Consider the following 22,528-nt stretch of genomic DNA (forward strand, 5'->3'; position numbering starts at 1 on the left):
AGCATTATGTGTTTATCAAATTAGAAGAATGTTAACAGTATTTCCTTGTAAACATTTGTTTATCCAGCGCTTGTTTCCCCTCCAGCCAGCCACATGGGTGTTGTTGAAGACACAGGTTGATGGGTTGAGATGCAGGTGAGGAAACGATTGACTGAAGGGAGATTTCCTTGACACGGGGTCCTCAGGGTATGGTGCTCATCACACCCATCGAAACGAGCAATGCAGTTTAGAACAAGAGCAACCTGACACACACACACACACACACACACACACACGTAAGACTCTGGGGAATTCCTCACGACACCTTGAAGACATGAGATAAGAGCTGGAAAAAGCCTCTCTCTCTCTCTCTCTCTCTCTCCTGTGTGTTTCACTCACCCCACCTATCCCTCTCTTTAACGTCGACCCCTCCCTTCTACAGCTGACTTATTCTCATTTAAATGTCTGTGGGGTAAAACACCTCTCCCTGTTCATAACTCACAGGTGAAATTTGCACTCCCCTTCATAGCACACTGACATGTACAGCAAAGCAGAGAGACCTCAGCTGGACACTGTTCAAGGAGGAAGTTCTTCACAGCCATGGAGTTCTGATAGACTCTCTTGAACAAAAGAAGTTTGGCTTTGATAACGCAAAATGCATTGGCATTGTATTCTGCATTGCTTGATCATGCATTCATTGTAATGCTTATTAAAATTAAAAAAAGGACATCAGAGGACAGCAGCATCTTCAGGAGTGAGTAAGATGCCAGTTTAATCGAGTGACACCTCAGCTGTTACCTGGACATCTTCTCATCCTCACAGTGATTTGTTGTGTTGGGATGTAAGGATGGTCTCTGGGCTTTGAGAATCACTTTGTTTCTGGCTGTGTGTGAATGGAGCAGAGAGAGTGGAGACCCTGATGTCGGAGCTGCTGCTGCTGGCCTGTGTGCTCCTCTCCTGGATCATCACCTGCCAATCTGGACCATGGAGACCTTGCACAGGTCAGGCCTACTTGCTGATTTAACATATATACAGCTATAAACAAACACGTTAGAAGCAATTTATGGAAGAATAATCCATGATAAGCGTTTTTTTTTTTTCTACATTTTTAAATTTTTATTTGGAAAAAGTCTAGTCTCAGTCACAGCTTGTCCCCTTTGTTAAAGACACTATGTGAGTCTTGTTATCCTTTATAATTATTGCAGATTTTCTACCGAATTGCCATTGGATTATGGGCTTTATGTTCAGTAAACCATTTCGGAAAAATAAATAAAGGTAGACGGTCATGGGAGGAAAAAAAACAGCTCTTGTAATTCAGACAATGTCAATCAGTTCTTACTGTCACGTTATACGCTACTCTTTTCTCTTTTTTTTGGTTATATACTTGGACAGGATAAGCCACTCTGAATATCTTGTTTCCCAGTGGGATGTAAGTGTAAAAGAAGACACAGATTAGATGTGGTTGCCAGGTGCTGATGTAAAACACTCTGGTGTTGTACAGTGGTTTCATTTGAAAGACGTCATGCTCCGTAGAATGACAATTCGGGGCCATTTCTAAACTATGTATCCTTGGTTTGTAACAACTGTTGCTTGACGGACCTAGCTAACAAATATCTGTTCTAAGAACATTTGCTTGCATTCCCATTAAGTTATGAAAATATTATTTCTGAAAATACTCTGAATGTTCAAAATGTACAGTTCTTGAAAGAAATTTTTCTCGTTTATGCATTAATGTTAAGAAAACATTTCATTTTATTATTTTGCAAACATTATGGACATTATGAAACATAAAAATGTTAGATGAATGTTGAACTAAAATATTTTAAAAGAAAATCATTCTGTGGGTAATATAAAGAATATTTTGTTGAGATCATTATTAGAAATAAATCTGAACCGAAGTTGTTCATAACTTTGAGAGAACCTTGTCAGAACATCAACAAAAGTGTCGTCAGCAAATTACACTTGTTAGTGACACTATGTGGAAACAGAACATTGTACACAATTCATCTCGGTATCATTGCTTTTATTGAATAAACTCTTTGAAAATATGATATGGTCCCAGGACAGGGCAAGTACAAAATGGCCAGAACACCTGATACAACTGATATTATATTGGAGAGAATCCAAAAAGCTGTGATAAAACATCAAACCAGATGTTTATGGCATTACTGCCTCTCTCATTTTTCATCTCATCACAACATTAAAATCATAAAGGGGCTTATAATGTAACAGGAATAGATTTAGTTTTCCTTCTAACTAAATCTACTCACAGGCAGATGCAGATCTAATAACAAGATAAGCAACTGTTATGGTAACATTATCCAAGCAGAATAAAATAGCCTAAAGAATAAAACATGGCAAGGCTTTTCACACACGCTTTGCTGAGTTTGTTAATAGTCAACAATGCTGAACAGCTTATGTGTCTAAAATGTTTCTGTTCTTTCAAAAATTTCCTCAAGTTGAGGGTATTGTAGAATTGAAATGAATATTCTACCAGTACGAGTTACAGTATCAGAATCAGCAGCTCAAGATGTGTTATTCAGCTACAGACCCACTGCATCTGAAGTGTAATCTGTACCAGCATCCTGAAATCACTGAGCTGTATATCTAAATGTGAGGTATTTTGAAAAGCACTGTTTGCTTTCCAAAATGTCTTTTGCTTTGCTGTCTTTGAAATATGATCCATAAAGTGTTCTTCACTCTAACCATTTCCTTCTTTGATTTACTGAAGTGAATCAAAACAAGAGCACTTGCCCTTTGAATCTTTCGTTTATATGCCCTAAATAATTTTATAGAATCCTGTAAGTCAATTAAACAGTGTTATGGTGCTCAAAAGTCTGGGTTGGAATTTATAATTATATATAAAAAAAGAACTCTCTTATTTTTACCAAGGCTACATTTATTTGATTAAAATGCTCTAAAAGAGAAGTATTGTGAAATATTACTACAAACTAAAAAGTATTAAATATTACAATAGTCATAAATCCCCCCATCTGAGGGTTGTCCCCTCTAAAATGTTGATTAAAACCACGCTGTGTATTGTAAATAACAATGCTTTATACTTTAAACAATTGTGTAAGTAGTAAAACAACACAAATGGGCCAAAAATGCATTTTAAGTTTAGAAAGATTTTTAGTCTCCCCCTCCCTTGCTTCACAGTGCTTTGGTCGAAATTCCCGCTTTGCTCAAACACACACACACACACACACACACACCAAGTCCTTTGAGAGAGACTTCAATAGTTATGGAACTCCAGTAAGTAAGGGTGTCGGCTATATTATTCACTTAAACATTGGATAAAGTGATTATTTTATTTTTAATACATGATGCCATGAGTCCACTATATTTTATTATTATTATTATTATTATTATTATTATTATTATTATATTACTACAGTCTCTTTCTTACATAATGAGGCAATTCCAGCTTAAATGAATTTTTCATGTATATTTATTTATTAATGTGGTATATTATTGCTGCTGAATGCACATAATCCCATAAAGCAAACAGTATAACGCATTCAAAATGTTATGATAAATTAATGTGAGTTTCTTTTGCAGATCTGTTACCACTGGACCTCCTGTCCCGGGTGCTTCCTGTGTCCGGCAGGGCTCAGGATGGGATACGCATGGTCCAGTCCAGAGGTGCTCGTGGATTTCAGTTTTCTGGATCTCCACAGCTGTTCAGCTTCCCTGCCTCTCAGCTCTTCATTAACTGTTTCTTCTTCCCCGCTGAGTTCTCCATCGTTGTCACACTGAAAATCCCACAGATGGCTCCTGAGGTGAGAGCAACAACAAAAAAAGATAAAGATATTGTTGAGTTTAAGTTTGAAAACATCAAAGAACTTTCAGAGGCCATTTCCTCAGAATATGCTGTAGATTTCTGAACGGCGATAGTGATCAGTCTTCACTCTTTGATGTGCAGAAGAGTGAATACATCTTCACACTGTTGGAGGGAGATTCAGATGAGCTGCTCCTCGGCCTGCGTCTGTCCCAAAACAAGTTCCAATTGCTACAGAAGGGTCACGGTAGCAGGAAACGCATCACTTTTAAGGCAGTAGGGCTGGATGATAACCGCTGGCACACTGTGGTCTTGGCAGTGACGGGACGCTACACAATTCTCACTGTGGACTGTGGCACACCTCTAGAACTGTAAGACTCTCTTTAGATGCTGTAGATGATATTCGAGTCAAAATGGGAAAACATTTGTACATTTATGTATTGAACTAATTTTGTTGCATTAAAATGTCCTGTTTTGTCTCAAACAGAGAGCTTGAAAGACCTTTCCCTGATGATCTAGATACAACTGGTTCCACATTCTTCATTGCTAGCAGAAAACGATGGAACGGCCTATTTTCTGTACAAAACTCATTTCAAGGCTTTTAGCATTTTAATAAGATTCCCAATGCACATGAAATCTAAATGCATCAGTTCATGCCACTGTTTTTTTGCAGGGTCTGATACGGCAGCTAGTTTTTTTACCTGGTTCAGATGCTACCTCACAAATTTGTCCCTCGTCTGAGCCCCGGCTGTCCGTGCTCTCAGTTCCTCAGGCCCTCTTACACCTGCCAATCAAACCATCATCCACTGACCTTCCCCTCCACCCTTATGGTGAGACTACAAAAACATTAACACTGGAATCATAGGCTGCATGCACAGTAATCACTAAAAGTACTCCGCTGGCACATACGTAGAGTATCACCTTGATAACACAATATCATGTATGGTTTCCATTTGCATGCAGGTGTTAGCAAGTCTTCATTCAGTAACTTGATATTTTGAACCTGTAAACTTGTCTCACCAGTAAGAATCGAAATGTAAGCTAATCTTAAAAAGGTGCAGGTGTTATAGATTGGTTTCTGTGCAGGTTATGTCCACTAAGGATGTCTTTAAATCTGCAGGAGTCCGTCCTCTAGGAATGCTGTGTGTTTTAGCTGTAAACACAGGTCTGTGATTGTATGGGGATGTGAGTAACTCTATCTCAGAGGCCTGTTACTGATCTGCTGACATTGACTGACAGCCTTGTGCTTTGAGTTTCTCTGTGTCTCAGAAGAAGTGCTGGTGTTTGAAAGCAGGGTGCAGTTGTGCAGGGCTCTCTGTTATGCTTTATACTGTGGGCCTGTTGAGAGACATGGCCACAGGGCCATGTTTGCTTTATTTACCCTTATATAATGTAGGCAGACTTAGGCTTCAATATATATTACATTCATACAGTTTTATGTGAGACAGATTTCTCAATACTTGAGCAATTTTCAAAATAGATCGTCTTACCAGCTTTCATTTTGGCACAGCATTTAACGTTCAGAATGCGTAGGCTAGATGATAACCTAATTGAAAAACAACACTTGTGTAGGTATTCAGATACATCTAATTGTTTTGTTCAGCTTAGAACTTAAGTTTAACAGTTTTGAAAGGAGTATGAAAAGGTGCATGTTGGCTTGTGGTGGTGGTGGTTGTGTTTTTTTGAGAAACGAATTCATGTAATTTGTAGTCGTTGAATGATTTTGTGGTAAAGCAGTCGAAAATAATCCAGAGTTAAATGTTCTGAGAATGAATCTCAGAGATTGTAAAAACTATCATAAATCCTACCATTCATCTGTGGAAGCTGTTTATATAGGGTTCATTAATATTGATGGCATAACTTCTGAAACTGAACAGCTCTGTTTATTTGACACAGAGGCGGAGGTTCGGGTGACTGCTGGTGTGATTCCTCCCTGTGGACACTCAGAGGAGGGACAGCTGTGGTTTAACACACTGAAGAGAGGACTGTTTCTCTGTGATGGGATTACATGGCTCAATATGCTGCAGGGTGATTTTGTAACCGTAATTTGCAACTGTAATTTGTATGAATGCAGCTTCTATTTATAACCGCTCAGGTATCTAACGATCAAATTGCATCTCTGCAGTGAAAGAGAAGCTGGACTACGTGGAGGATCACCAGGATTTATTTACCAACTCTGAGACATTTGACATTGAGGTTTTCCACATCACTTCTGTTGGACTTTTCATGGCGACCGCCAACCGTGATTCCAACCTTGGATCAGGAATTTACAAATGGACAGATGGGAGGTTTGAACGATATCAAAACATCAGCACCTATGATGCACAAGCATGGCAGTACTTCACAGTGGGCATAAAGGTGCGTGTGGACTACTGGGAGAATGTGATATAGCTTTTATACAATGAATAGTCAAGTCAAGTCAAGTCACCTTTATTTATATAATGCTTTAAACAAAATACATTGTGTCAAAGCAACTGAACAACATTCATTAGGAAAACAGTGTGTCCTTAATGCAAAATGACAGTTAAAGGCAGTTCATTACTGAATTCAGTGATGTCATCTCTGTTCAATTTAAATAGTGCCTGTGCATTTATTTGCAATCAAGTCAATGATATCGCTGTAGATGAAGTGACCCCAACTAAGCAAGCCAGAGGCGACAGCAGCAAGGAACCGAAACTCCATCGGTGACAGAATGGAGAAAAATACCTTGGGAGAAACCGGGCTCAGTTAGGGGGGGGGGGGGCAGTTCTCCTCTGACCAGACGAAACCAGTAGTTCAATTCCAGGCTGCAGCAAAGTCAGATTGTGCAGAAGAATCATCTGTTTCCTGTGGTCTTGTCCTGGTGGTCCTCTGGGACAAGGTATTTACAAGGGATCTGTATCTGGGGCTCTAGTTGTCCTGGTCTCTGCTGTCTTTCAGGGCAGTAGAGGTCCTTTCTAGGTGCTGATCGACCATCATGTCTGGATACGTACTGGATCCGGGTGACTGCAGTGACCGTCTGGTCTGGATACAGACTGGTTCTGGTGGCTACAGTGACCTCGGAACAAGAGAGAAACAGACTAATATTAGCGTAGATACCATTCTTCTAATCATGTAGCAAGTACACCGGGTGTTATGGGAAATGTTACCGGTTCCGGTTTTACCTAATTAATGCAGCCTAAAAATTAAAAGAGATGGGTCTTTAATCTAGATTTAAACTGCAAGAGTGTTGAATAAAATGTCAACATGGAGTAACTTACATTTGAGTAAACATATTGTAGGTTAATTTGTCTATTTTTGCTCTGCAAACAGCCTAGTAGTGGCATTCAGGATGAATTACAAGTTGGTTGGGTGAATAATTCAATGACTCCCTCAGAAAGGCAATTTCTTGTTTCATTCCTAAACGAATCAGTTTGCTTGAATGAAGCAATTTGGTAAATGATTCGGTGAATCACTTTTAAAGACTTTTTGCAATTTTTCATCACCTACTGGCATATCTGATGAAATAAATCCACACCTCTAATACAAAGACTTACAGTATATCTGAAGCAAACATAGACAAGCGGAGTAATACAAACAGTAAAAACTCTTAGTGCTGTTGGACTGGTACATCAGCACTCTTGGAATGTTGCTAAGCCACTCAGATTTGAGGACCGAAACGAACTGTTGTATAAAGGAAACCTGTGATATTGATGGGTCTGCCAAGTGGAACAGCTGCTAGGCCACTATCAGAAGATTGTGCAGAGTAAAGAACGTCTGTTTGCTCATCCCCAGCTGTTCTTTACACATTAGAGTGATTTTTTTATGTGGTTTTCAAGTGGGAGAAGGGGTGGAAACTTGGCTCTCAAGTTTTAATGTTGTAAATCACATGTGCATAATAACATAAATTAATTTTGTCTGATGCTGTATCCAAAATTTACAGCAGACACCTCCTGCTTCCCTTCACCGTAACTTACTGCATAATTACAGTCAAGAGTTAGAAAGCCGTATGGGACTCTGTTAATACCTGCAGTGCAATTATCCATATGTTTTTCTTCTTGGAAGTCTAAGATAAAATTATGATTCATGTTCAATTTAAGGTGAAATAGAGGGTGGAAGGCTTTGTAATTGCACCAGTGACCAGTTATTAAAAGATAAATCAGTGCACCATTAAACTAAAGTTCAGAGCTAGTCAATTCATTAAAATATTCCCATCAGCACAGCTTTGAAATCTGTCCGGGATAATTAAAAGCCTCTGAAGATGCAGAAAGCACCTACAATTATGAAGTACAAAACTCATTACAATTTAATTCTGTTTTTCATCACAGTACCCTTTAATTTACTGAAGCTGCCGACATGTTTTCTTACAATCGTTTTCCTGTGACAGAAGTTCCTGGTTGTTGCTAACTGCAGAAGTAAGGATGCAGGAGACCAGGAGCAGTCTGTGATCTATAAGTGGAGCTCGAGGAAGCTGAAATTTATTCGCTATCAGACACTGAACACACACAGCGCTCGTGACTGGGAGGCTTTCAGCATTCAAGATGAAACTTTCCTCGCGGTGGCCAATCATAGGCAAGGTAATGTTTATCAGAACAGCTCATTGCACATCTGTCATCTCGTGTGGCGTTGTTGTTGTCCTTTTAAATTGTATAACTCAACAGGTTTTATCTGCTGCACAATAAGAGGAGGAAGTTCATTTATATGATTTCTAAAAGAAGATTAAACTTGAATTCCATACAAATCTCATACAAATCTATGGTCTTTGAGGCACACAATCGGAACAAAAACACCATCAAGGAAATCTTTTTAAGGCTAAAAGGTCTCCTTGTTTATGTGGTTCACTTTGATTCTGCACTTGATGTCTATTCGCTTACGAGAGCACACTATGCTCATCCGTTTGTGTGATGTTCTCACGTGCACCTCTGGCATTGATCAAAGCGGAAACACAGGCATAAAAGACACCTTTCATAGCACTTCATAACCATACAGGCCCCATCTATACACCTGCATCTGCTGGAACCCATCCAAACTGAACCATTTCCGAGTTAAAATCAGGCTGAAGAAATGATTCCAGGCTCATATATGTTGATTTTTTTTTTTTTTTTGTCCACAGGAGAGAGAAACCATAACATTGACAGTGTAATCTACAAGTGGAACCCAGTTACTCAGTTTTTTGAGGTCAATCAGACAATCCCCACCACTGGTGCTTACGACTGGGAGTTTTTCACCATCGGCCCATATTCCTTTCTCGCAGTCGCTAACACTTTCAATGGGAGATCTACAGTCATTGATTCTACCATCTATATCTGGCTGGGAGGGATGTTTCAGCCTTATCAGTTCATTACAGTGAGTGAAACTGTTATTTTATCATCTCTCTGCATGATCATCATCACAATCGAAGCAGCAAAGGGACATACACATCCCTTTGTTCCCTGGTCTGCAAATCAGTTTTGAGTTTTTAGTGTTTTTGAAACCATTTTTGATCAGTAATAAATTATACATTATTCCATTATAAATGTCTTTACAGTCACTTGAGGAAGTACACCTGTCTGAGTAAAAGCATGAATTTCTTTCAGACCTTTGGGGCGATAGACTGGGAGATGTTCCAGATTGAAAACAGGGTCTTCTTGGCTGTGGCCAACAGTCAGATGCTCACGGAGGAGGGCAAGATTCTGTACTCCATCAACTCCACCATCTATGAGCTCAGCATGGCATCTCAGACCTTCGTCAAGTTTCAGGAGATTGAAACGAACAGGTGAATTGTGTGCTCTTCATTAGAAAAAAACCTTACTTTTCAGTTTTAAGGTTTTTATTTAAGGAACACGTTGTTGTCTGGGTCTTTCAGTGCTTTGGACTGGGAGTATTTTACAGTGGGAGATGACAAGTTCCTGGTGGTCGCCAACTCCTACGATGGAAACTCATACTCTCTTAATAGTGTTATATACAGGTACAGCTCTCGTATTGCACCAGGGTTATTTTATTCAACTAAAACTAAAACCATAAAATGTTTTACTACTTTAAATAAAACAAATATTAATTGAAATATAATGTGAAAAGAAAAAAAAATGAAACTTATTTTTATTTCAGCTAGTTACCAAAAAATAAAATAAATAATAATAAAAATAATATATATATACTGTGTGTGAGTGTGTTTGTGTGTGTGTGTGTATATATACTTACAGCTTCAGTATCTCAAAAAATTTGAATGTTCCGATTTGAACTTGATTAGTTTGATTAATAAAGAGGTACCCAGTAAATTTAATTGTAAATTTACTGGTTACCTCTTGGGCTAGTTTATAACATGCAACCACAATTAGGTGAAAGACTACTGACTTGACAGTTGTCCAGAAGACAATCATCAACACCCTCCGCAAAGAGGATAAGCCACAGAAGGTCATTGCTGAAAGGGCTGGCTATTCACAGAGTGCTGTATCAAAATATATTCATAGAAAGTTGACTGGAAGGGAAAAGTGTGGTAGGAAAAAGTGCACAAGCAGCAGTGATGACAACTTCCTTGGGAAGATTGTTAGGAAAAGCCGATTCAAGAGCTTCACAAGGAGTGGACTGAAGCCGGAGTCAGTGCATCAAGAGTCTCCACACTCAGACGTCTGCAAGAAAAGGGCTACAGCTGTCACATTACTAGAACCAAGCCACTCCTGAACCAGAAAAAAAAAAAAAAAAAAAAAAAAACTCAGAAGCATTTCGCCTGGGGTAAGGAGAAAAAGAACTGAACTGTTGCTCAGTGGTCCACAGTCCTCTTTTCAGATTAAAGTAAATATAGCATTTCATCTGGAAATCAAGGTCTGGAGTCTGGAGGAAGACTGGAGAGACACAGAATCCACAGTCCAGTGTGACGTTTCTACAGTCAGTAATGATTTGGGCATTGTGACGTCTGCTGGTGTTGCTCCATTGTGTTTTATCAAGTTCAAAGTCAATGCAGCCATCTACCAGGAGATTTTGGATCACTTTATGCTTCCATCTGCTGACAAGCTTTATGGAGATGCTGATTTCATCAGTAAATCATGCAAAAGGAGCCCCAACCAAGTATTGAGTGCATAATTAAATCTGCTTTAGAGATCTTGAACATTTCTGGTTTGTAAATCTTTTTTGATTGATCTTTGAGAAAATAATAAAATTTTATGAGATACTGATTTTTATTTCCCTAAGCTGTAAGTCATAACCATCAGAATTAAAACAAAAAAACTCTTGAAATATTTCAGTTTGTGTGCAATGATTATAGTATATAAGAAAGTTAACTTTTTTGAATTAAATGACGAATAATAAAGAATTTTCCCATGATATATATATATATACATACAGTGGGGATCGAAAGTTTGGGCACCCCTTGCAGAATCCGTGAAAATATGAGTAGTTTTCAAAAAATAAGAGAGATCATACTAAATGCACGTTATTTTTTATTTAGTACTGTCCTGAGTAAGATATTGTACATAAAAGATATTAACATTTAGTCCACAAGACAAAAGAACCCCACTCAAAAGTTTGGGAACCCTTGGTTCTTAGTACTGTGTGCTGTTACCTGATGATCCTCGGCTGTCTTTCTGTTTTGTGATGGTTGTGCATGAGTCCCTTGTTTGTTCTGAACAGTTAAACTGAGCAGCGTTCTTCAGAAAAATCTTCAAGGTCCTGCAGATTCTTCAGTTCTCCAGCATCTTTGCATATTTGAACCCTTTCCAGCAGTGACTGTATGATTTTGAGATACATCTTTTCAGACTGAGGACATTTGAGGGACTCAAACACAACTATTTAAAAAGATTTAAAAACTTTTGGAATTTGAAGATCAAGGTAAATTGTACTTAATTTGTGTACCGGGAAACATACAAGTATCTTCTGTTGCTTACGAAGGGCAGAACTAAATGGAAAACAATTATTTTCAACAAAATAAGAAAAATGTGGCCATCTTCATCGTGTTCAAAAGTTTTCACCCCCCAGCTCTTAATGCATCTTGTTTCCTTCTGGAGCATCAGGGAATGTTTGAATCTTTTTAAATAGTTGTGTTTGAGTCCCTCAAATGTCCTCGGTCTGAAAAGATGTATCTCAAAATCATACAGTCACTGCTGGAAAGGGTTCAAATATGCAAAGATGCTGGAGAACTGAAGAATTTGCAGGACCTTAAAGATTTTTCTGAAGAACGCTGCTCAGTTTAACTGTTCAGAACAAACAAGGGACTCATGCACAACCATCACAAAAAAGAAAGACAGTCGAGGATCATCAGGTAATAGAACACAGTATTAAGAACCAAGGGTTCCCAAACTTTTGAGTGGGGTTATTTTAATAATTTCAGCAATTTTTTTGTCTTGTGGACTAAATGTTAATATCTTTTATGTACAATATCTTACTCAGGACAGCACTAAATAAAATATAACATGCATTTAGTATGATCTGTCTTATTTTTTGAAAATTAATCATATTTTCACAGATTCTGCAAGGGGTGCCCAAACTTTCGATCCCCACTGTATATATATAAACAGGCAGTCCTGTACCTGACAAGTTGACAGCAATTCTGTTTGATACTGCTAGTAGTTCTGAAATGACACACTGCAACTTTGAGTAAATTGACAATCTGACAGTGCAATGCATTCTTTCCAAATGTTTTATAAACATTATAAATGGGTGTTTTGCAGGTGGCAGGGTTATGAGGGGTTTATCCCGGTGCACAGACTGCCCACCAATGGCTGCAGAGATTGGGAATATTTTAACACAACCGATGGCTCCTACCTCATCTACTCCAGTGCCAGAGCTGCTCTCTCTAAAGTCCTTAAATTAAGGACCATCTAGTGGCACTGGACATATGGACAGTATCTGCTGGGAGACTAGCTGCCAGAATCAGCGACTCAAAGCATGGACATAAGTGAACCCCCATAGCAGATGTTCTTCAATTAAAATTTTATCCAAAACTTAATCACATGATGACACTTCAACACATGCACTTAATGACATACCTTGAAACCAGCTGAAGGATGAATCTCTTCACTAACATTCAAAACAGTCCACTGACCGCCTGAACTACACAAAACATGTAAAAACACACATTTCAGAAGACTTAAAGCTGCACTTATTTGCACACAGATCATCAATATGCTATGTTGATTAAAATGTCATTATGTCCTGTGGTTATGCATCATTACTCTGCACATGAAGACAGTTAACAATTTATGGATGACTGGAAAAATAGTTTTATCAGCCAGCAAAGACACTGTGTTTAACTGTACTGTACTGTCTGTAAGCTAATGATTTATTATTATTATTATTTTTTTTATTAGAAGGCCTTTAAATTGAAGTATTCAAGCATATGCAATAAATATAATTAAGACATTATTTATAATAGATAAATAATAATAAAAAAAAGAAAACAAGGATTTCAGTAATACACAGACTATTTTATTTTTATGTTATAACTATGACTTATTTTAGAACTTGATTGTGTTGTAAAACAATGGGTTTTTTTTCTGTTTGTCATAATTATTAGTGGGCTGTGCCGCATTATATTGCAATATAAGTCATACTGATGCATTAAACACTTTTAATTTTTTTTATTTTAGTAAGTTTATTAACCTTTTGGGTTTGTCAAGAAATGCAGGCCATATTCATCCTGTCTTGGGCTTAAAGGAAAATGATTGTCAAAATAATTATTTTGTGCCAATACACATTTTTATTGAAGATTATACTTCACTCTACACGTGCTTATTTATTGTGTTATTGGATATTATAAAAAGTCGCTCTTTAAAAGACTTTTAAATCTGATGGCAGAAACTCTCCTGACGCTCATTAAAATGATTAGCCTACACAAAAATGCAATTTTGTATCTAAGGCGCCATCTACTGGAAACTCAATACGAATTTTATTCAAGTCACCATTTTATATATACCGTTTAGCGCTTTTACAGTGAAGATTGTGTCAAAGCAGCTTTACAGTAGTAAACAGGGAAATTGTGTGTTGAAATACTTTAAGTTATTTTAAAATTATAATTTATATATTTAAAAAAACTAAGAATACGTGTTTGTGTATGTAGAAAGATAATAACAAATATAAATGCTTTTTGTTTTTATGTTAGTATTATCCCCGTCTGTCCCACCCCTGCTGTTTTTCTAAAAAAGGAATCATATATATAACGTATAAAGGAATCAAATAAAATATACATGTGCAGTTCGCTGTTGTGTATGAAACAAAACATACTCTAGTAAGGCAGCAAAATGCTAATTACTAAGTATAACACTTAAATAGCTCTTTTAAAAAAGTATTGGAGTATACCGTTACTTCAAACAGTCAAGTGAAGAAAACAGTTTCCCATTCATATAATTTCTAGTGTAGTGAATGTGGGAAAAATTACTATCAGCGCCGTCCAATCGATGTCTTGCACGGATAACCTCTTTTATATATCGACCAATCAGGTCCTTGCTTACTGAGTAGTAAAGAATCTTTTCGAAATAGGAACAGCCACCCCGCATTTGATACCAGTCGGATGTTTTTTTTTTATCCATTGCTCTATGCAAAATGAATTGAATACAGCTCTGGTAGTGTAAACCATATGTTTATTATAGATGTATAAATAATGTAAAGTCTTTGACAATAAGCTTTTATCTGTGTATTATTTTCAACGCCCTCTTCCGGACGTTGCTCCGTGGGAGTGGAAACGCTGGTTTCTAAATGAAGCCTCTACGGCCGAGAAAAGCGCTCGATCCGTCGTTTCTTCGTTTGGACACTCTGTTTGTGTTTCATTATCTGTGATTTCTCTTGCGGTGCTACCATTGCAGCGTAATACATACTAAACAAAAATGAGTGACGCCGAGAAGGAATTCGTTGAGCGGGTATGTAGTATTTCTTGTACTGTTTTGTTTTTGTTAGTTTTTTGCACGCGCTCGTTTTTTTTCTAGCAATGCCTTCCATGTTGTGTGCTAGCCAGCAGGACTGAGTCAGGCGGGCTTCATTCATTTTGTAAAATCTGATCTGATCTTATTAATGTAGAAATGCAATGATTTTATAACGTCTTTAGAAACTTAATAAAATGTTATAACTACTAACGTTACATATATGGATATCGGTTAAAGTACGTTACGTTAGCCAGCTTCAGTACTAGCAGACCGTCTTTTTGCTTTTTCAATATTAAAGCAATTTGTTTTAACATTACTGTTTGAACCAAATGTAGTTTTGTCTTCGCATGTATTCGATATAACCTGTATGAGTAACACTTGCTGCTAATACTCGAGAGAAGGTCATCCTGAGCCTTAAAGTTAATCTCACATGCACAAAATGCTAATTCGTTTCAAAACCACGTGCGCTTTTAATATTATAACGACATTAGTATTTTGCTAATATTGTAACATAACAGTAGACTTGATATGTAACGTATTAGGCATATCGGAATTATTTTTTCAAATCCTTCAAGTTGACTTAGATTACTTTATGTAATATTACAAGAAATGCAGTTAAGTATTATTTTGTAATTGGAGTAATATGCATGCATTCACAAGGCTCAGGATGCACCTGTAAGTATCTAACTGCTCTTCATGATGGATATTCAAGCTCACTTTTCATTTCTGTTGGTTGTGATGTCTGGTGTTAACACAATCTTCATCCTTTTGTTTTTTTTTTGTTGTTTTTTTTTTGTTAAGGTTAAGGTTGGAAGAAGAAAAAATCTGAATGAAGTCAAATGTCAAGTTGTTAATGCAAATAATTTGAAGCTGAATTTTCAGTGCATGATAATTTTCGGAGCAAAAGAAGTCCCCATATAGCATTTATGGGCATTGAGAGAAAAGAGGGAAGAGGAATGAAGTCAGAAATGAAATTGAAACTGAAGAAAGAAGAAAAGATATGTTATGAAGTTAAGATCAGAAGTTATCTGGGATAAGATCACAGCGCTAAGTAACTCTTAGTATGTTTGTCCCATGCGTGCATGCAAACATCTTCTGTTGTCCATTTGTATTACAATAGTTACTATTGTCCTGTAGCATGACAGATTTACAGGTAGTAATTTTCATAATAATGCATAACATTTCAAAAATCTACCAATTTCAATGTTGTAAGTGCTTCAAAGTCATTTTAGGCTATTAACACTAGTTCCTGAACCTGCAGGGAAAAGGCCACTGCATATTATCCTAGTCTAGAATGCTCTCAGACTCATTTATATGCATACAGTAATTAGTTAAACATTCTCAGTTTTACCATGTTTTCTGGCTCAAACATGATTTGGATGTGGTTGGTTTAGGAGTCCCGTTCGACCTCTAGGAGCCCAAGTCCTAAAGGATCTGCTAAGTCAGCCAGTCGCTCACCTGCTCGGTCGAAAGAGGGATCCCACCACTCCAAGTCCCGCTCGCGCTCCAGGTCCAAGACTCGGTGAGGATTTCTAGATGTATTTTTTTTTAGGTCAAACAATCTGCATCTGAAAGCAAGGGTCTTCAACGTGTCCTTAATAATAAACGTTATTTGTATAGCACCGTCAGTACAAGGAATGATGTTCAAAGTGGTTTACAAAAAAAAAAAAAAAAAAAGCTGTTGCGTTTGATTAAGTCTTAAACTACATGTCATTTGAAACGGTTGAAATGTCTTTGTGGCTCAGCTACTAGTGGAATTCACAGTACACAGAGTTTCAGAGTAGAAGTCACATCTGCTACATTCCAGTTAAAAGTAGAAACGATGTTTGGGCCAGATATAAAAAAAAAAGAAAAAAAAAAGGTTCCCTCCCCACCCAGGACTTTGATTTTAAGCACTCTGCAGTTGATCATTTTACATCATGCATTGGTAGCAACTTGATATATAATGAAACTGAAGCCAGAGGTTCTTGTCTGTCTAAGAAGTTGAAGACCGGACTTATCACTTGGTAACTTGATAGTCTCCCTGTCTGTTGTTTTTTACGGTGCTCTTTTTCATTTTACTCCATCCTTCTGCAGGTCCCGTTCCCATCGGAGCTCTCGCCGACAATACAGTCGCTCCCGTTCACGCTCTCATTCTCGCCGGAGACGTTCACGCAGCCGCTCACACAGCAGTGAATATCGTCGCCGCCGCAGTCATAGTCATTCTCCTATGTCCAACCGTAGACGACACCTTGGAGATCGGGTGACACAACGAGTCGAATCCATACATGATGTTCTATGCAGCATTTTCATAGTGCTATATTGTAATCTGTACCGTTTTTTTCACCTTTAGGTAAACCCAGACCCAAACAGCTGCCTGGGAGTGTTTGGCCTGAGCCTGTACACCACAGAGAGAGACCTGAGGGATGTCTTCTCCAAGTTTGGCCCTCTGAGTGAAGTCAACATTGTGTATGACCAGCAGTCTCGACGCTCCAGGGGCTTTGCCTTTGTCTACTTTGAGAACAGAGAAGATTCAAAAGAGGTGAATTTTTCCAGCTGAATAGTAAACATGCAATTTAGCTGCAAAATCTGATTGGTTAATAAACTGCAGCTGTCTTTTGTATAGATTCCCATAAAGCAAAAGGTTTGCTTTGTTCATACAAGAAATGAGAATGTTCTGTATTTGCTGAAATCACTAATTGATAATTTTTTACATAGTTTTTCCAATTGCTTGATTCAGACGGTTAAATTGTTGTGTGCTCAGTATGGGTTATTCTAGTCTGTTTTGGTTTTAGGCTAAGGAGCGTGCAAATGGTATGGAACTAGATGGCCGTAGAATCAGAGTCGACTACTCGATTACCAAGAGGCCACACACACCTACTCCAGGAATATACATGGGGAGACCAACATAGTGAGTCCGATTCCTTGCAGTCTGTTTAATCACTCTCTCAAATAAATCATCTGAATGTTCTAGATGACAAACACTGATAATCAGTAAATTTAGGTGGGTCGTAGTGCTAGTTTATAATAAACTCAAAAAAACTTGATAGTCCTTAATGTTGACTGACAGGCTCCAAGTACACACACACACAGAATTATTGCCTTAATATTGTCTCCGAATGTTTTTTTTAGAATATTACAAGCTGTAGAGGAATTTAAGTGAGGAAACGAATATCATGTCTCCTCTCAAAACAAACATTAATCAAACACATCAAAACTATATAAAGACTTTTCAAGTGAGCACATTTGAATTAAAGGATTAACACTTTTAAATTAATTTAAAACCTCTACTCCACAAAGAAAAAAGGCATACTAGCTAGTTTCTGACTTTGTGCCTTTTTCATAAAACAAGTTGACTGAATAAGCCAGGTTTATTTCAGTTAGTCTGACGTATTGTCAGATGATTTGGTTCAAAATAAGCCAGAGTACCTGAAATAAGCCTGGCTTATTTGGTAAACTTGTTTTATGAATCAGGCCCCTGATGCAGACATAGAGCTGTAACTGACTGATATTGTCCTGGTCTGGAATGAGAAAATAAGTGGCGCAATTTCAAAACCGTTTAAATGGCTCTCAATTAGAGCGTGCTGCAGTTTCACTTTTCACCACAGATTTACATAAAATTTGTGGGGCGCTGTTAAGTTTGGGAGGACACCGGCACAACCACTAGTAACATTTTACACGCCTGCCATGCATTTTAATATCCTGCGCACCTTGACTTACAATTGTCAAGAAAAGGAAAATCCAAAAAATTATTTGTTGCAGAATGCTGAACATATTTGTAGTTTATTATTTATTCTGCTCATATAGAGGTCTGTGTTTTGGGTGTATATTTTGGTGGGGCTCTGCTCTTACTGATTATCCATGCCTGCTGATAACTGAATATCTCTGTTATGGTAAAAGGTCTTGAGCAGTGTTGTGTATTTCAGTGATCAATGTTGAATTCAAATCATTTTTCTTGTGTGCAGTGGCGGAGGCCCGAGTGTAAGCCGTCGCCGTGATCACTATGATCGAAGCTATGAGCGTGGATATGATCGCTATGATGAACGTGACTACTACAACAGCAGGTCATACAGGTGATTCCCCTACTGTTCAACAGTCAGTATGTCTTTGTAGAGACATCCCACAATCCTACATTGCTCAACAATAAGGATTCCTCCCTGCTGGGAGAGTGGATTAGATTTGTGCTTAACCAGATGATTTTGTTACTCATTTCACTACAAAATATTTGATGTTAAATATGCAGTAAATTGTAAAACACACTACCATGCTAAGAAAAGGTTTAAAGATAAGTTTTCTTTTTAATACATATACAGAAAAGACATATAATGACTTCCAAAGGATCATGGGACACTAAAGACTGGCATAATTCTGCTGAATATTCAGTTTAGTCATTATAGGAATAAATTGTTTTAAACTATTTAAAATTTTAATGTTATTTGACAATATTAATGTTTTTAAACTGTATTTTTTATATTTTAAAAAATGCATTCAATATACATTTTCTTTACAAAAATGTTGACATTGATTTTAATTTTATTTAATTTTTTATTTTTTTAATTCTCAGTAATATCTAAATGCTATGCAGCTATAATTATAAAGTAAATAAAAAAATGTTTTACTGATTTTTTTATTTTATTTTTTATATCAGTTTATAATTAGTAAATTCCTACAGGAATATCACAGATCATATTTTTTGAACATGCTAATCTCTGTTAGAAAGCTAAATAACAGTACACATAGCTTTTACATGAGCAGAGATTATTTTCAGTTGATTCTAGAAAAACAAAAATTGTATGAGATTAGTGAAGGTAAAGTGTAGAGTTGATGAGCACCACTGGTCAAATAGGGCAAGTGACAGTTGATTCATCTGGCCTGAAACACTCACACACTGGCTTCAGGACAGCTGCTTATTCTTACTGTTGAGCCCTGGGGTGTATTCCAAAAAGCTGGTTATGTGACATACCCAGGTATGTGCGAGGATAAGCAAGAAGTGCACAACATTATATAATATCACGTTAACACTTTAGAATACTGTTTCTTACTTACTACATAACTAATAAGGAGTTATTGAAGAACTAACAGGTGATTATTCATTAAAACTTAACTCACTAGATGTGTTAATTAATCAGTGTGTAATATAATTTGATTGTGTTAAGTAACAGTTAGCTAATCAATAACTAATGTATTGTCATACCTCCTGAAGAACTACTATTAATTATCTACTAGTTAGGGTTCAAGAAAATAACTATGAACTAACTACTAATGAACAGTTTTACACAATAACATTGAATTGTGACCATTTCATATAAATGTTATTAGCAATAGTAGTAGTAGTATGAAAATGCAATATTAATAAATGCAGAGGTTTTGTCTGTGTAGTGAATTGTTTTGTGAGTGTGTTTTGTAAGAAATAAGATTCCAAAAGGAACCCCAGCACGACTCCAGTGCCTTACAATAGTTTTTTATATTTTATATACAGTACTGTATGTGTGCCTCCTCAGCATATACCACATTATCATTAATTAAATTTCTGTTTGTAAGGCAAAGCCTGAGGAAAAGTGAAAATAGGTATCCAATTTGTAATTAATAAAGAATTATCAAATAATTCTTCAGGACTTATTTTGAACCTGAAACATTAAGACTGTTTTTTTTTTTTATATCTTTAATCAAGATTAGGCCTATTCTAAAGTGAAAATATTTGGAACCCATTAGTAATTAATAAAGAATTATTTGATAATTTCTCAAGAATTACTTAGATTCTGAAACAGTATTCTAAAGTGAAAACATGGGGAACCCATTAGTAATTAATAATTAATTGTAAAATAATTCTGCAGGAATTATTTTGAACCTGAAACATTAGGCCTATTCTGAAGTGAAAATGTTGAGAACCCATTAGTTATTAATAAAGAATTATCAGATAATTCTGCAGGTATTACTTAGAACCTGAAACAGTATTCTAAAGTGAAAACATAGGGAACCCATTAGTAATTAATAAAGAATTATCAGATATTTCTGCAGGACTTACTTAGAATTTTTCTTGAACCTTAACTTAGTTACTGAGTAGATAGTTACTGATTAGCTAACTGTTACTTAACATCATAAAATAACAATCATAAAATTATATTACATACTAATTAGTTAACACATCTTCCTTAGTAGTTAACAGTAGTGAGTTAAGTGTTACTGAATAATCACCTGTTAGTTCTTCAGTAATTCCTTATATATTTGTAACATATCTGTATGATATGTTAACGAAGCGCTAATGTAAGTAATAAGTTAATATATTATTCTAATATGGTTATATTTATTTTATTGGCATATGTTATCTGTATAAATTAAGCTTTTTGACAAGGTAATTTATTATATTATATATTGTTATGTTTTTATATATTATCATCTCACATGGATCTGCATTTTCTATAATGTCTAAATTCTAAATCAGAGACATATCTGATATGACTTAATATATAATAAGCATCAAACAAACAATATAATTAATATTCTCAAGGATTAAAGATAAAAAAAAAAAAAAACAATTAGGCGGCGATATGCACAAAGCATGTAAACGACCAGTGAACAAAAGAAGAAGAAATAAACAGCATGGCGTGCTTTTGTGTCCGTTTCCATAGTGACTAGTGGATTCGTCGCTCTGTTGAGAATGTCTTAAGTCTCAACCAGGAACATACTCTGTGTTCCCGGACATGTTTCTGGAACCTCGTACCTCGAGTAAGCAAGGTTTGGGATTAATGAACCGACAGTTCATGGTATAGTTGACCATGCTTTCTGGAATACACCCCTGGTCCCATAGACTGCATACTACATCAGTTCACTTTGCAGACAGCAAGGTATTTTTTCACATGAAGCATGTGTACTATGCCTTTGACCTTTTTAAATGGCATGCAGTGCTACAGTTTTGAATGTCACTTCTTTGTTGCGATCTGTAGATGCTGCCGTTTCCATTAAACCTCAGCTCTCTGTTCACAGGAGAAGATCTCCCTCTCCTTACTACGGCCGAGGACCGTACAGGTCAAGATCACGCTCTCGCTCCTACTCCCCTCGTAAGTACTGCACAAACACTACCACTGGAACTTACATCTGTTGTCTCCCTGGCTTTATATTTCGAGAGTGCTTCATCTCAACACAGTGTAAAATAAAACCAAGAATTAAGTAAACCTTTATTTGTTTTTACAGGTCATTACTGAAGTGAAGTTTGACTCCTTTGGCCATCCCTGAAGAGGATTTTGATGACAATGACATTATTGTTGACGTAGATGTTGATTCCTAGTGACATAAGTTTGGATGTACTTTAAAGTCAATCCCTTTGATTTCTTGCCTGAAGGTTTCACATGTCTTTGATTGATCTGGATATTCCAGTAGTTTGAGTATTTGTGAACAGTTGGTTTTTGGTTTTGTTTTGTCCCGATCTGATGCTGAACTTGCGTTTCTTTTATACGATAAAGTGTCCTGCTCACACCCTATTATGTTTTTATGCGTTTTAAGCTTAGCAGTGGTCTTGAAATAAACTGCTTTATACCTCCCACCTGATGTGAGCTTCTGCTTGAATCATTCAGAGCATTGAAATCTGTGTTTCAACCCTACTGAAATCCTTGTTGTAGTGTTCAGAATCAGAAGTGAGATGAATCCACTGCAGATTTATGGACGGCATATTTATTCAATGCATACACATTTTCTCATAAGACATTTGCCTTGAGCTACAGTGAAATTAATACTTTTATTGAATAGAAATGCTATAACACCATTGCCTGAGCTCTGTTCCAATTTATGTCTCAGTACCTCAGAGAATATATTGGTAATAATAGGATCATCTAAAGTACTTCTCCAGTATGTGTAAAAATGTAGTTTAAAGTACTCAGGGATTTAGCATTAATTTGGACATGGTGTGGGTGTGCTTTAGCTGACCAGTCTGGGATTTCCTACTTTTACTGTGCCTGGCTCTTGGAGGGATTTTAATTGGCTTTCTGAAGTTCTGAAATCAGCATCA

General features: G+C 36.8%; 2 protein-coding genes across 3 annotated transcripts; both read left to right on the top strand.

Annotated features, from left to right (window-relative positions):
- The first annotated feature begins 321 nt into the window (after nucleotides 1–321).
- Nucleotides 322–13,368, top strand: tspearb (thrombospondin-type laminin G domain and EAR repeats b). The gene is made up of 12 exons (XM_052566264.1): nucleotides 322–980; nucleotides 3,541–3,761; nucleotides 3,905–4,131; nucleotides 4,248–4,338; nucleotides 4,434–4,590; nucleotides 5,657–5,788; nucleotides 5,886–6,118; nucleotides 8,106–8,295; nucleotides 8,832–9,064; nucleotides 9,295–9,473; nucleotides 9,564–9,665; nucleotides 12,361–13,368. The coding sequence occupies exons 1-12, from the start codon at nucleotides 899–901 to the stop codon at nucleotides 12,512–12,514; spliced, it is 2,001 nt and encodes a 666-aa protein (XP_052422224.1). The 5' UTR covers nucleotides 322–898; the 3' UTR covers nucleotides 12,515–13,368.
- Nucleotides 13,369–14,351: 983 nt separating this feature from the next.
- tra2b (transformer 2 beta homolog) lies at nucleotides 14,352–22,071 on the top strand. 2 transcript variants are annotated; one of them, XM_052566266.1, is made up of 8 exons: nucleotides 14,352–14,544; nucleotides 15,942–16,069; nucleotides 16,624–16,789; nucleotides 16,880–17,068; nucleotides 17,322–17,437; nucleotides 18,492–18,590; nucleotides 21,511–21,584; nucleotides 21,718–22,071. In XM_052566266.1, the coding sequence occupies exons 1-8, from the start codon at nucleotides 14,512–14,514 to the stop codon at nucleotides 21,726–21,728; spliced, it is 816 nt and encodes a 271-aa protein (XP_052422226.1). In that variant the 5' UTR covers nucleotides 14,352–14,511; the 3' UTR covers nucleotides 21,729–22,071. The 2 variants fall into 2 exon arrangements, with proteins under 2 accessions (XP_052422226.1, XP_052422225.1); XM_052566265.1 differs by having other exon boundaries at nucleotides 14,355–14,544; nucleotides 18,492–18,599.
- The last annotated feature ends 457 nt before the right edge of the window (nucleotides 22,072–22,528 follow it).

The sequence above is a fragment of the Carassius gibelio genome, chromosome B9, assembly GCF_023724105.1.
Source record: "Carassius gibelio isolate Cgi1373 ecotype wild population from Czech Republic chromosome B9, carGib1.2-hapl.c, whole genome shotgun sequence".
NCBI classification, from domain to species: Eukaryota; Metazoa; Chordata; class Actinopteri; order Cypriniformes; family Cyprinidae; genus Carassius; species Carassius gibelio.